Source organism: Protopterus annectens, chromosome 5.part0 (genome assembly GCF_019279795.1).
Source record: "Protopterus annectens isolate FY-2018-M chromosome 5.part0, PAN1.0, whole genome shotgun sequence".
In the NCBI taxonomy this organism is placed as follows: domain Eukaryota; kingdom Metazoa; phylum Chordata; order Ceratodontiformes; family Protopteridae; genus Protopterus; species Protopterus annectens.
In genome coordinates this window covers 1,151,071,710-1,151,086,641 of record NC_056735.1, presented here as the reverse complement: position 1 = coordinate 1,151,086,641, position 14,932 = coordinate 1,151,071,710, and the positions used below count along the sequence as shown (strand labels likewise).

Sequence of the window (14,932 nt, the reverse complement as noted above, 5' to 3'; positions counted from 1 at the left end):
TTTTAAAATCAGTTTCTCGGAGAATACACCAAGTAAAGGAAGGATAAAGCTTGCTGTACGTTATGTATGATTGAAGTATGCACCACATTAAACATGCGCACGCTTTCGGTCTACCCCTGCCTCTAGTCACCATGGAAAGAGTTACATAAAATGAATTACTGGAAGGCTGATACACTGCAGGCATAGTCTCACCCGGTGATTCTGATAAGCAGTGACTGCTGTAAAGCGGGTCTCCTCGAAGACGAAGGTCTTAAAGTTCTCCTCTGCATACTTTTCACTGTCCTTCCGGGGGTCCACATAAACCACGTGGAACCGGGGTTGGTATCTGTGCATGGAGTTCAGGATTATCTAAAAGTGACAAGGGGAAAACAATGTAAACAAGAATATTAGGAAATACTTTTGCAAGCATCATTCAATAAATACATCCACAAAATCCCAGGATCTAGATGTTTTTCTGCCCTAGTAGCTCTCATCAAATTTGGGCAAATCTTAAATCCAGGGATAAATTCAGAAATAATCAAGGACAACCAGGGACACTTTTGAAATATTAATACTATTAACTTCAGACACTGACAGATTAAGTGCGTGTGAAATAGTATACATTTCCTGAAGTAAAATAAGTTCTTAGTTCTAATTATTGACATTAGTTGTTAAGTACAATTCCCCACCCTTAAAAGTCACCAGTATTAGGAGGGATTAAGAAGGGAAGAGCAAACAGTTGAGTCAAAATCAAGGGCATTCATGAAAATCAGGGACAATTTAAAAGTTTTGTACTCAATTTTCCAGCGATTCAAAACTCCTCTGCAATAAAGTTAACTACTTAATTTGCTCCTTTGCTTGTTTGCTTGATTTTGTTTACCGTAAAGTCTGACTGCCTGTGATACCCATTTCTTCATCTGAAGCCCGAGAAGAAAAGCTCTAGAAAGTTATTTGCATTAAATAAAACATTCAATATATAAGTGTAGCAAGTAACAGCATTTTAACACACAAAGAGGAAACAGTCGATGCATAATACCTTGTCTCCCGTTGCGAAAGAACCCGAACCCCACTTTGAATACGACAACAATTGCACCCACCACTAGGGAGCAATAGTCTGCTAAATTTGAGGAGCTCAACCGCCCAGGTAGCCGGCACCTGGGGTCCAGAGCAGAGCAATTAAATAATGAAATGCCGAAAGTGCCCTCCCCCCAGCTCCGTTGGGAAACGGTGAATTTAGAAGTGCACTTTTTTGTTTGTTTAGCTTATTCATATTTATTAAAATGATTTTGGGAAGAAATACAGAAATCTAGTACAAACGTGTCAGATTTCCCTTCAGTGTAAACAGCAGTGTACATAACAACATGGCAAAATGATCTACATGGAATCATAATTATTTTTAATGGAGCTAATTTACACACCAGTACAAAGTGTATTCAAAATTAGTAGTGCTATCTCAGTACAGTTAAAGTCCCATAAATAAGAACAAGTAGAAATTATCATTGCTGGAAGGAATAACTGCGCCGTTTTCCACAGCAATGTTTTTAATTCTACATTTACTTAAGAATTTCATTTTCTGATTATAAGCTTTATATATTCAGGGCACAAGGCAAGAAACTAGTCATAAGCAGCACAATTCTCAACTTTATGTCTCCAAAATTTTGAAAACTACCTCTCATAATGTGGAGTAAAACATAAAATGTTTGCTAACAACGCCAACCAAGACGTTCACAGGTTGGTTAAAATACATCGCTACTAACTTACACAACAATTTTGATGAATAATTCATATAATTAAAAAATTATTTATCATAAATATTTGTTAAAATATAAACAATATGTGTGACAAACCCATTAGATGTGGGACAACATGGGATAGGGAAGTTATACAACTCAGAATGAAGAACAGCTCCTTATAAGAAGGTACATTTGACATCTCGGCCACCACAGATATCTTGAATTTAGTTATACAGACTTGGAAAATTGAAATGTGTTGGAGCGGCGTACATCTTAAGGTTTCTCCTTTCAGTGTACTTTAACAGTGCTCCAAGATGCAGTCAGTTTGACAATATTGTGCATGTTGTACATAGTACCAGTTATTTCAGCTGTGTTTGGTGACACGATCTACTTTTCTGCTGGAAACAATATGTTGAATTAAAATAAATCTGATTTGGAATTAAAACAATAAATGCAAAACTGCATCACGGAGGGATTGATGACAGAAATTATGGAAACGGCTGAACATGTGTGTGTGTGTGTGTGTGTGTGTGTGTGTGTGTGTGTGTGCGTGCGCGTGCGCGTGTGTTTCACAACTGTCACATCTGTGCATTTGCAAGTCTGCCTCATTTTTAACTTAAGCAACATTTATCACTATGCAAGACAACAACCGAAACTCTAAAAAATCTTAGCGATACACAGAAAACTTTTTTTTTCTTTTTGTTACCAAGACATTTTTTTTGCACTGTAAGTACTAACATATCTTGTATGAGCGTTTATGGTAACCCAGAAACTTCTCATCTATTCAAGACGACAGTTTAGGAACACCCTTAATAACCTCCTTAGTTTTTTTGTCAAGGCTTAGGCAAAACAATGATATGCTGCCTCCTATAAAACATTATTTCACTCTTTGTCTTCTAAGTATAACTTCTCTGTTTACATTTTCTGCGATACTATCATGTGGATGTTTGCATTTTTTTTTTCATTTTTGCTTAGCAGTTTGTTCATCTAATAAAGGTTGCACTTCAAATACAAAGTACTGGTAAATCAATCATTTGCAACAGTACTTGTTCAGTGCAGGGCCCATGGAGTCTGGAAAACAAATAATTACCAGGAAAGTACAGCTGCATAAGTAAACTTACCATAACAATAGATGTTCCAGTGACCACTGCTGCAGATTGCCTAAGCTATATGGGTTATATCCTGACCAGCCTGGAATAGTTTTGTTATGGTGAGTATAACAAAAAGTAATAGCCTCAGACAACCACTTGGAAATAATCTGTTTTAACTTAGGTTGTCTCTTCTTACCTTCACAAGAAATGAACAATTGATCAGAAGATCTGAAATATTTAATTCTATCAAGATAATGCATGAGTTGTCTGTGCACACCCAAGGTATGGAGTATACTTTCTGTCTTATTTTTAGGTTCAGGAATGAAAATGTGGAGAGAAAATGTCTGACTTAATAAAACTTGGATACCACTTTAGGCATAAAAGAAGGATTAGCCCTCAAAGAAACCCTGTCTTTGAGGAAAATGAGATAGGGTTGACTCACCATAAGAGCTTGCAACTCAGATACCCTTCTTGCAGAGGTAAGAGCAATAGTAAAACTGTTTTCCATGTTAAGAACCACAAGCCAACCAGGTCAGCTGGTTCAAATGGAGCAAGTGTTAGCTACTCAAACACAAAATTAAGACTGGAGAGGGGTCACTGGTTTTCTTGGAGGCCTCATGCAAAAGCCCTTTCAAAAACATTATGACATGAGACTGTATTGAAAGAGGACTGCGGTGGTGGTGCTGTGGTAGCGTTATCACCTCACAGTTAGACGTTGCCCGTTCGATTCTCAGTTAGGGCATCTTCTGTGTGGCGACATGCGTGAATGGGCCTTCCTTTGTTGAAGGTTGTGCATTAGGCCCGGCAAGCCAGCACGTAAAAATCTACTGCCAATCATTAGCGGACCAGAGTTCCACTGTGGTGACCCCTAACTGGGAAAAGCCGAAAGACACAACACAACAACTGTATTGAAAGAGGAAGATCCATGGGCAGCCATGCTGAAATGGCTGATAAATGAACCTTGGTAGAGGAGTAACAAAGACCATGGGATAGTAACTCATATAAATATTGTAAAACCATAGAAGAAGTAGCCCTGAAGGGGTGCTGGTTATGTTGTTGGCACCAGCTAGAATATCTCGTCCGTTTGCTAATATATGATTTCCTAGAAGCAGGCTTTCTTGCCTCCATTACTACCTGCTGCACATCCTCAGTAAACAGGTGTTTAAACAGAATTAAGATCCTATCATACAGGCAGTCAACTGAAGTTGATTGATGCCAGGGTATATCAAACACCCCTGTTCTTGTGTGAGTAAATCCAGTCTGTGAGGAAGCTTGTGGTAATCACTCCTAGCCTTTTCCAGTAGAAGAGAGAACCATGGTTTCCTAAGCCAGAAGGGAGTCACCACAATGACTTTGGGGGATTCCTTCTGAATTTTCAGAAGTACCCTGGACATTAATGGAAAGGGTGGAAAAACATGCAGGAACATTCCTGTCCAAGGAAAGGAAAAGACATCTGTCTTCCAGGCCTTCTTGCATGGAGTCTTGGAGCAGAATCTTGCCAGCTCATTGTTCAGAGAAGAGGCAAAGAGGTCCACTTGAGTAACTCTCCACAGATGGACCAAACCGGGAAGACATTCTGATCTAGTTTCCATTTGTGAGGGTCTGCCCTAGTCCTGCTTATCTTGTCTGCCACACGATTTTGCCCTGACAGAATGCAGGATACCTGTGGAGTGAGACTATGCTGTGAAGCTGTAATCCAGGCCAACATGACTAGTCTACAAAGGGGGTATGACCTGCTAAAGCCTTGCTTGTTGATGTATCACACGACTGTGGTACTGGCTGTAACAACTGAAGAAGTCCAGGGGATCAAAGATGAATCAGGCATTTGAGTGCCTTGATCAGGCCAAGTGTCTCTTTGATATTTATTTGCTTGTATCTGTCCTTGTTGTCCCACACACCCTTCACTTTTATCCCTCCTGAAACTGCTCCCCAAGTGAAGTCCAAGGCATCTGTGGTGACTGACTGCCTTGGAGCAGGGAGACAGAGGGGGGGACCTGGATTTATGGATATCTGTAATAATTTCCCTTCTGACAAACACCAGCACTGGGATTTGAAAAGACAATGGGTGTTGGTATCGGGACCACAGAGACTTCAGAAACACTGTATCATCCTCATTAGCAAACTTGCCAGGGGTATCAAGGGAATCACAGAAGCCATGAGACTTGAAATCCTGAGGTATTGCTTCTCTGTAACAGAGTTTGAGTGCAAAATCTTAAAACTAGATCTAGTTATAGATCTGTTATTTCCTGTGGAAGAAAAGCTCTTTGAACTGAGGTGTTTAGTTGACATCCCACAAACACAATCCTGTATGAAGGAGTCAAGAAATACTTTTGAATGTTCTCTTGAAATCCCAGCTTGTGTAAGAGATCTCTCACCCAAGATAGAGAGATTCCTGTTGTTGTCTTTTGGCTTTTCCCGGTTAGGGGTCGCCACAGCGGAATTCTAGTCAGCTAATGATTGGCAGTAGAGTTTCACAAACACCGAGGTGCCAGCTCGATGTTCAACCTTCAACAAAGGCACGCTCATTTACGCATGTCTTTCCAATGCCCACCCAACCGCGGGGAGGACATGCAGACTCCACACAGAAGGCACTCCCCGCACTCCAGCCGAGAATCGAACGGGAGAACCTCTTGCTGTGAGGCAACAATGCTACTGCTGCACCACCGCGGAAGTCTACAAGATAGAGAGATTCCTGACACTGTGAAAAAGATTCTGCAAAGATAAGCAAGTCTTCTAAATCTGGAAAATATAGATACACTGTAGCTTGCAATGAGCTGTAACTGGAGCTAGACACTTTGTGAGCACTCATGATGTAGTGGATAGTTCAAAGGGTAAGGCACAGAACTGATAATGTGATCCAAACACACAAAACCATAAGAAACATCTGAAGTCTGGATGAAAACGGATGTGATGACAAGCATCTTTTAAGTCTAGCGTTATCAAGAAAATTGAAAGAGGAAGCAGAAGTAACAAGTTTGAAGTGATATCATTTTGAATTTGGGTTCTATCACAGTCAGGTTTAGAAAAGAAAGACTCAGAACTGGCCTCAAAACATTTGATTTGTTTGACACTAGGAACATCCTTGAATAAAAACCCTTCCCCGCCTGGGAAGGAGACTATGGTTCTATCACTTCCTGGGACAGCATGTGATGATAGACCAGGTGAAACAAAAGTGTCTGATCTGGAAGATGAGGAATTTCCCTCCACTGCCATCTGAAACCCTGAGGAATGATCGCCAGTACCCATCTGTATGAAACTATCTGTTGCTAAATAGAAAAATAGAGATTCAGACTTTCTGGAAGAAGAAAAAAGGGCCCAGGGTGGGTGGTGGGGATATGGTCTATTAACTATTCATTCAGACTTGTTGGACTGTCCTTGCTTATGTGTGGTTCCAGAGTTCTTTTTGGAACCCCCTTGTCACTTCTTCTTAAATGTCTGTTTACATGTACATACTTAAGACTCGTTATTTTGTGTTTAGCCAAATTTGAATGAGGGGTTAGAGAATCCCTTAAGACATTTGGAAATAGAGGACTGGAAAATCTTAAGAGATTCCCTGAATCAGCTTACCCTTCTCATCACACTTTTGTGATCACCTCTGCAGCAGAGGGGCCAAAAACTGAATCTCTCTCTAAAGGAGAATTTAAAATCTCATTTTTAATATCATCTGGGAGGTTATGAGAACACAATCATGCAAACCTCTGAAAAAGAGTATCAGTGGCCATATCCCTGGAAGAATCATCAACAGAATCATACACAAGTTGACAACAATGAGTAATGAGGTGACCTGTACAATCGAATAAATTAAATAATTTAAAGCAATTTCTTTCTCACAAGAAAAAAAAACTGCAGGTAAAACATTCCCCATACTTTCATAATTAGTCAGAACAAATCTTAACATATTAGCCTGACAATTCAAAATTATTTAAATCAAAGTTGCAGAAGTACATACTTTCCCCAATACTTATGAAAAATCTTTCCATCTTTATCAGAAGTGGGGTCACCTAAAGCTATAGCTGCTGGGTTAGGTTTGGGAAGAGTGTATAAAAACTTAAAAGACTGAGGAAATTTATATATCCTATGTGGCTTTTTAGAGGCAGCTGGTTGACTATCAGGAAAATTGCAGACAGCAACACATACATTCTCCAAAGGAGGCAGAACTGAAGGAATGGGTGAAGGTTTGGAAAATTCCTTCTGCAACAGCTCATAGTATTTTAGAAAGGACTGAGAAACCTCAGTGTTCTCCCAATGAAATCATTGGCATATTCTAGAAATAGTCTCAGAGAAAGAAACAACCCCACAGGGAGAATCAGAAACTGAGCTCTCCTCTTAGTCCGAATCAGAAATCTGAGGGAAAAAAAAAACTGTATCCATCACTGCATCTTCCTGTACAGATTCAGAATCTTGAATCACTTCAAGAAAAGAGGTATCCCTCTTTCATTTGCCAGAAACGACTTTACAAGAAGGCTCAATAGCCTGAATTAAAATCTGAGCCAGGCCCAGTAAACTACTATAAAGAAATTTGAGGGGTAGATACATGCTTAGTTTTCTGTTCCTTTTTGACAGGAAAATGAGGCCAGTCTTTTTATTAATGGCAACAGCAGCTTCCCCAGGGATGGGCACAGCATTCTGACATAACAGACAAACCTTCCCTGTTCCCTCTCCCAGAACCAGCAAGTGTGGCTTTCCCTTGCCCCCTGAGAAAATCTCAACAGCTGCAGAAGACGTGGCTAACCCCCGGTCCATAGTGGCTGTATATGCTACACCTGAGGGATCTGTGATAAAAGATGAATGGTCTGAAGTACAACAAATGGCCACAGCAGAGTTACCCACCTGTGGCCGAGGCAAAATGTTAGCCTGCTGTGGTGGCAAAGACTATTTGCGTAACATTTTCTTTTTGTGGTTGGAAGGACTGACTGTGGGACCATTGATTTGCTCCATGGTCAAGCCGAAAACATTGCCTCTTTTCCAGGGAAGACAATCAGCAAATGCCAATAAAAACTAAAAGTCTTTATATCTCACTTTTTTTCCAAAAATAAAAACACAGGTAAAGCACTTTAAAACCCTTTGCCAGCCCCAAAAAGGAAAATAAATACAAATTCTCTACAGAAAAATGGTTTTGAGTTACTTAAAAAAATTTAAACTGTCAGGGAAAAAAAAGAGCTTTCAAATTTAAAAGTACAATACAGTCTCAAGACAGTCCATTTAAACACAAAACTCCTAGCTTTAAAATAACGTTCCTGAGGAGAAAAGTGATGAAGCTTAAACCGTAATTTTAAAATGGAAGATTTTTCCCAAAAAGAAACTCATCTGTCCAGCAAAGCAGCAGTACAAAGCTGACCATCGATCCTCAAAAGCCTTACAGAAGCACTCTCTTCAGATGTAGTAAAGCTTTAATGAGGCTTGGCACCCAAACTTGTCTTTCAGTCAGCTCAGCTTAAGCTGTCCGACAGTTTGGGTGCATGGAAGGTGCCCTTAAGCTTTGGAAGCTGGCCAGTTGTTGTATCATTGGCAGGATATAACCCCCATAAATAAGGCTACTGCAGCAGTGGTCAATATGATGAACATCTTTCCTAATTCTGGGTTTTTCAAAAGTCCATGTTCCTCAAAGTTTCACATTGAAAGTGTCTGTGATGCATTCACTGTTAGGGGATTTTTTAACGGATATTCATAGTAAATAGAAGTTAATCACAGTAATTCATCATTATAATTTTTTAGCAGCAGCACACTATAACCACCTTGTGAACTTGTTAGTTGAAGATGTTAGTAAGCGGTTAGTAAGTGTTACACATTTTGCTCCATATTATAAAAGGTGACGTTCCTCATTTTGGTGATAGAGGGTTAAGAGCTATGGGCACTGTTGTTGTTGCTTCTTTGTTTTATTTTTAAAGCACTGGACTTTATTATGAAAATGACTTACATGTCCATTGTCATCTAGCAGGTTGTTGGTTAGTTTTAGCTTGTCAAAAGAGACTATCTGTTTCATCCATTGTGCACCTTTAGCCGGGGAATCTGGATGGTAATGCACCCGACCAGGGGTGGCAGGATCAGCTTTGCCAGCCACTAACCAAGAGGAGCTGTGAAATGCATACCTAAAATACAAAAAAAGCTGCTGTTAACAGACTTCATAAACATATTTGTTAAGAGACAAAGAGGGACTACAGTGATTCAGCCATTCTTTCACCCTTCCTACTTTATTACAGTAGAAGCTTTTCCTAAATTGTGCCTGCAAAAGAACCGACACTTTGCATCAAATGAGAGTTAGCTCCTATTACACTGTTTCTAACTTGGGTCTCCTAAATCTTGAAAATGGTTAAAACACACACACGCACGCACACACGCACGCACGCACACACACACACACACACACACACACACACACACACACACACACACACACACACACACACACACACACACACACACACACACACACACACACACACACACACACACACACACACACACACACACACACACACATGCACACACACACACACACACACACACACACACACACACACGCACACACGCACACACACACACACACACACACACACACACACACACACACACACACACACACACACACACACACACACACACACACACACACACACACACACACACGCACACACACACACACACACACACACACACACACACACACACTCACGCACACACACACACACACACACACACACACACACACACACACACACACACACACACACACACACACACACACACACACACACACACACACACACAAGCACACACAAGCACAAGCACATACACACACACAAGCACACACTCACGTGCACACACGCACACACACACACACACACACAAGCGCACACACACACACACACATACACACACGCGCGCACACACACACACACACACACACACACACACACACACACACCAATGGCTTTTTGGCTCTTCTCATGTTCTTACCATCTTCACATCTCTATATATGTACATTAAGGCAGAGAACAGTAAATAAGGTCATTCATGTTAGCATGGGTTATATTCAGACAGCCTCCATACTGTCAACTTTGAATAAGTCACTTAATGAAATTAAAACTTCTGGTCAGGCCTGACTCCTGGAAACAGGCACTACTGCCTAGTGGTTAACAAGCACACAATTAAGTATCATAAAATGAAGCAAAGGGTAGTTGAAGATACTGCAATTGTCGTATGATGTTTTATTGTAAGTATGGGACTGCCCAGATGAATATATTTGCATTGGTATTTCATTACATTAAGTCTCTGTCATTCTGCTAATTTGCATGAAGACTGACAGCCTGATGGAAGGTGTTACTGTTCTTTAGTGGAAAGGTATGAAGCTCCTTATATACTGCTCATGATACCATCCTACCTTTCTCCTTGTCTAGGCCTCTTCACTCTACTGAAAAATTCTTAGTCCACCTAATGAAATCAAACAATATTGCAGGGAACTCACTCTATTCCTCTCATATCTCTAAAATTTGGAAATCTATTCCCTGTCACTCAGTCAAACTTACAACCTTAAATACTTCAAGCTACTACTGAAACACCACCTAAAGTTCTCATGGCTTTGCCTATGGTCCATACCTGGCTAATCCCCCTAAACTATCCTTACCTATTCTATCACATCCAGTTCTCAAATGACCACTTGGCCAGTAATCTTCTATCTTATCCTGTGCTATTTTGTCTATTTGGCCACATACACAGTACCATACTCTCCTCAACTTTACATTGTTACTAAGAACCACTTTACTACTGTCCTTCTATTATAACATACTAGGGGTACTCAAATTTGCATTGTTACTAAGGGCCACTTTACTACTGTCCTTCCATTATAACATACTAGGGGTACTCAACTTACATTGTTACTAAGGGCCACTTTACTACTGTCCTTCTATTATAACATGCTAGGGGTATTCAACTTTACATTGTTACTATGGGCCACTTTACTACTGTCCTTCTATTATAACATACTAGGGGTACTCAACTTTACATTGTTACTATGGGCCACTTTACTACTGTCCTTCTATTATAACATACTAGGGGTATTCAACTTTACATAGTTACTAAGGGCCACTTTACTACTGCCCTATTATAACATACTAGGGGTATAAACTTTGTTACTACAAACACACACTCTGATTAACCTTTGAATGATTTTTCATATCATTAACCATATTATGATTATACTCTGCATATTGACTATTCAAATCTGTCTTGTCGATGTATTTGTTTTCTCACTACTGTAAGGTCAATCAGTCATTGTTTTCTTTTTTTTTCTCTCATTACTGTATGCTGAAACAATTCATCACACTATGTATATTCTATTTTCATATGAATGTAATCTAATTAGCAAGTCTATGTGTAATTGTTAATATATATTATTTAATGTCTGTTCATGTGGATTACCGAATGTCTGTAATAAGTCGGAGCTTTTCTCCCCAGGCCTCTGCTGAAAAGAGTTTTTGACTAAACACAGTTGGGTAAACTCAATAAACAAAAGCAAAATAAATAAATATGTACCTATGTTACTTTATTTCTGTATCTTGCAGAGATTTTCACCCCGGGACACCACTGAAAAGGGGTTTTCCACACAGTCAGATGTTTCCAGTCAACACAAGTAATAAATAAATAAGTACATACATGCATACATAACTACATACATATATATTACTGTTACTAAGAAACATGTTTTGCTTAGGGGAGCAGCCATGAATTACCTCCTGGTGGTACCTGAGCAACTATTATCCCTTGTTCATGAGAAACAACATCTACGGAAACAGTTCCTTACCACTTCCCCTTCCTTTACCATTATCCTTAGGTTTAAATGGGATTCATCCATTTCTTCCTATTGATCTGTTTAAGGTGTCTGCTTCTATTCAAGTAATTCCCATACGTCAGACTTATTGTGTTTTTTAGAGACACTTTAGTTAATATTCAAAGTATTTGGACTTCCTTAAATTGTATTCATGACAGGCAAATCTGTGAATAGCTGGAGTATAAACAGTGCTATTAAAGAAAGGAACATGTTTAATTTGTGAAATGAATATTGGTTAAATTGGAAGTCTGACTAACTTAATTTTTGTTTATGGATATAACATATTCATGTTTAAATGCAGATAGATGTCAGAATGACCTTTTTCCGAAGGTAAACTGGGCATCGTTTCCTCAGAAGTAAAGTGCTTGTTTGTGATATCTAAGGTTAGATAGATGTTTGATGGCTGATTCACCTAACATTCCTTCACAAAAATGTAGTTACTAGCAAATCGCTTCTCTTCGACTGACTTAAACAAATAAGGTCAAGGAAGCTAATATTTTTCCAAGGAAGACAACTTTGGGTTTCTGAAATTAACTGAGAAAAATAACTGAATCAACATTCTGATATTATAATATTCAAAGGACTTTCAGCATTTGCACTATATTCAAGCTGCCTCATACTTGGTGCACATTTATAGCTTATAACCCCTTATGACCTCTGAAAAAAACAAGGATACATGCCATACTGAAAAACAATAAAAGTCTACGGTTAGGATGCAGAGCAGATCAGATTTGAGATTTAAAAGAGTGTAATGGGACCATAAGTGGAGATAAATGCTACGGCCTGTCCACTTTTAAAGTGAAACTAGCTTGGTAATGTTTCTTGCTTATGCATTTAGACATCTTCATTGTCTTAGTTTGACTGAATTCACTTGTATGGATGTTTACAGTGATCGGTACAAGACAGGACAATGAGCACTATTACACATGAGAGGATTGTGGTGTATTACTAGGAAGGACATCTTTCATTACATTTGCATAGTACATAAACCTTAACAAAGTATAAGAAAAGGTCTAAACTTATTTTTTATGGGTTCTGACTTAAGATAATTGAGGTTTTAATCTAGTATTAAAAAGATCTGTTGCCTCATATATTTTTGTATATGTTAAAATCTTTAACTATATATATATATATATATATATATATATATATATATATATATATATATATATATATATATATACACACATATATATGTTAGTTATGGAGATGTGAAATTGCTTGAAAATATGTGAGATCTGTTGTTGGGTGGAAGGATTAGCACATATAATTTAGAAAATGCATTCTAAACCTCTCTTGGGAGCAACAGGTACAAACTACATGAACAGGTTGTGCTTGGACTGATATATACTGGAAGTTTTATATCGATGACAAAACATAGCAGAATGCATTCTATGATTATAGCTGCCTAGGAAGAAATGGGTTTTACGTCTTGAGAATTTATACTAATTTATAGTGGCATCAGATAGTTCTGTTTTGTACTTATAATAGGTACGGCTCAAAATATAGGGAGATAGTCATTATGGGTATCATCAACAAAACAAGAGCAAAACTGAAATAAGGATTCAGATATTTAACCAAACTTGTTGATAGTCAAAGTACTAGCATTTGGAATGCCTGAATGACTCTAATGTGAAAGTGTATAAATACACATAGACACACACACACACACACACACACACACACACACACACACCTATGTACTTTTATAAATTATTAAATTACTTCCTTAAACTTTTAACTTACTTACATAATGCTATATAAAAACAGTAAGTAGTACATCAGAGGAGGTTATGCCATGGAACATAAGATGAAGGTTTGAGACACCCCATGTGTAATATTTAAGCAATATCATATATCTGTAGAGTGCATAATAACTGATTATATAGTGGCTCATTTTGGTTACAATACTTTTCGCCCCTTCCCAGTGGCTGATTTTTAAATGCAGTGTGCTACAGTATGATAGTGTTTGTGGTTCAGCCACCAATCAGCTCTCTCTAAGAAAGACAGGTAATACTAATACAATAACATTGTTACTAATATCACCATTACTGTATAATTGTCATTTTGACCACACCACACAAGCACCGATTTCTGAGGATAGAATAGTTAGTTGCAAGTAGGTCTATGGCATTTTTTGTTATATATCGGACAGAAAGGGAGATGCTGCCAATCTGGTAGCTTAACTTACTTCTCCTTTTTATGGCAACAATGTTTACATTTCAAATTTCATTTCTAGAGGAATATTTTAGGCAAATACCCCTTATCACTCACACTTTATGGGTGGATATCACTGAGATTTACAGCATTATGTACCCAATTTATTAGATGAAGGCTAATAAATCTGTTTCACTGACTTTCAATTTTCTGACACATATGGTTTTGTATGTGTTTTATATATATATATATATATATATATATATATATATATATATATATACACGCACACATACATACACACACACACACACACACACACACACACACACACACACACACACACACACACACACAATACATAAGCACATACTGTACACATTTTAAAAATTTTTAAATGATTTCAGGCGTCAAAATGTCCTGTTAACTTTTATTCCCTCCCCTCAACAGCCCTCTCAAACACTCCTCAAATGCATACATACATACATACATATATACATAAACGCAAACTAATTTCTCAGTAAAGTAAATCATTAAAAGATCAAAATTGAAAAATTATTGAGTAATGTGCTCTGATTCTGTTTGAAAGTAAATAAAATTCAACTTTCCAAAATCAGCAAGAAGTAAGGCAATAATTATGTCCATGTGCTTAAAATGTAAAACAACAAATACATATTCCAGAAACTAGCTTGTTGCTGACACAGCAGACCAGCCTTAAACCTGTACAAACATCCCACTCCAAAATGTTAATATTTTTTGTCAGACAGGCTCCTGACTCTTCTTATCTAAAAAGATTAATTGCATAACTCGTATTAAAAAATAAACGTCGAGCTTGGCTGTCCCCTGTCTGCTTCTGTGGTGGGACTGATATCATGAACTGTTATTTTACTTGCCGGTATCTCTTGTCGTCCACTGGTACAAAGTCCATTAATAACATATAATCAGCCATGGGATCCATCCCGAAAATTTTCACCTGGAACGTGGGAAACATCCGCCTGCCCAATAGAAAACACACAAAAAGGAAATCAGCACAAGACAGCATAAGTAAAAAAAAAAATCTCTGATGTTTAAACTTGTTTCTCTATTTGTAAAAAACTTAAAATAAAAACAAGTTCATTAATCCACCTATTCTCCAAGCCATGCAG

General features: G+C 38.3%; 1 protein-coding gene across 2 annotated transcripts in view; it reads right to left on the bottom strand.

Annotated features, from left to right (window-relative positions):
- TBX1 (T-box transcription factor 1) overlaps positions 1–14,932 on the bottom strand; it is a 94,041-nt gene that overhangs the window by 13,748 nt on the left and 65,361 nt on the right. For both annotated transcript variants that reach the window (XM_044071003.1, XM_044071004.1), the window contains 3 exons: positions 14,681–14,782; positions 8,721–8,892; positions 193–348 (listed from right to left, as the gene is read on the bottom strand). In XM_044071003.1, coding sequence (XP_043926938.1) covers positions 193–348; positions 8,721–8,892; positions 14,681–14,782 — 430 coding nt within the window. The remainder of the gene's footprint in view (positions 1–192; positions 349–8,720; positions 8,893–14,680; positions 14,783–14,932) is intronic.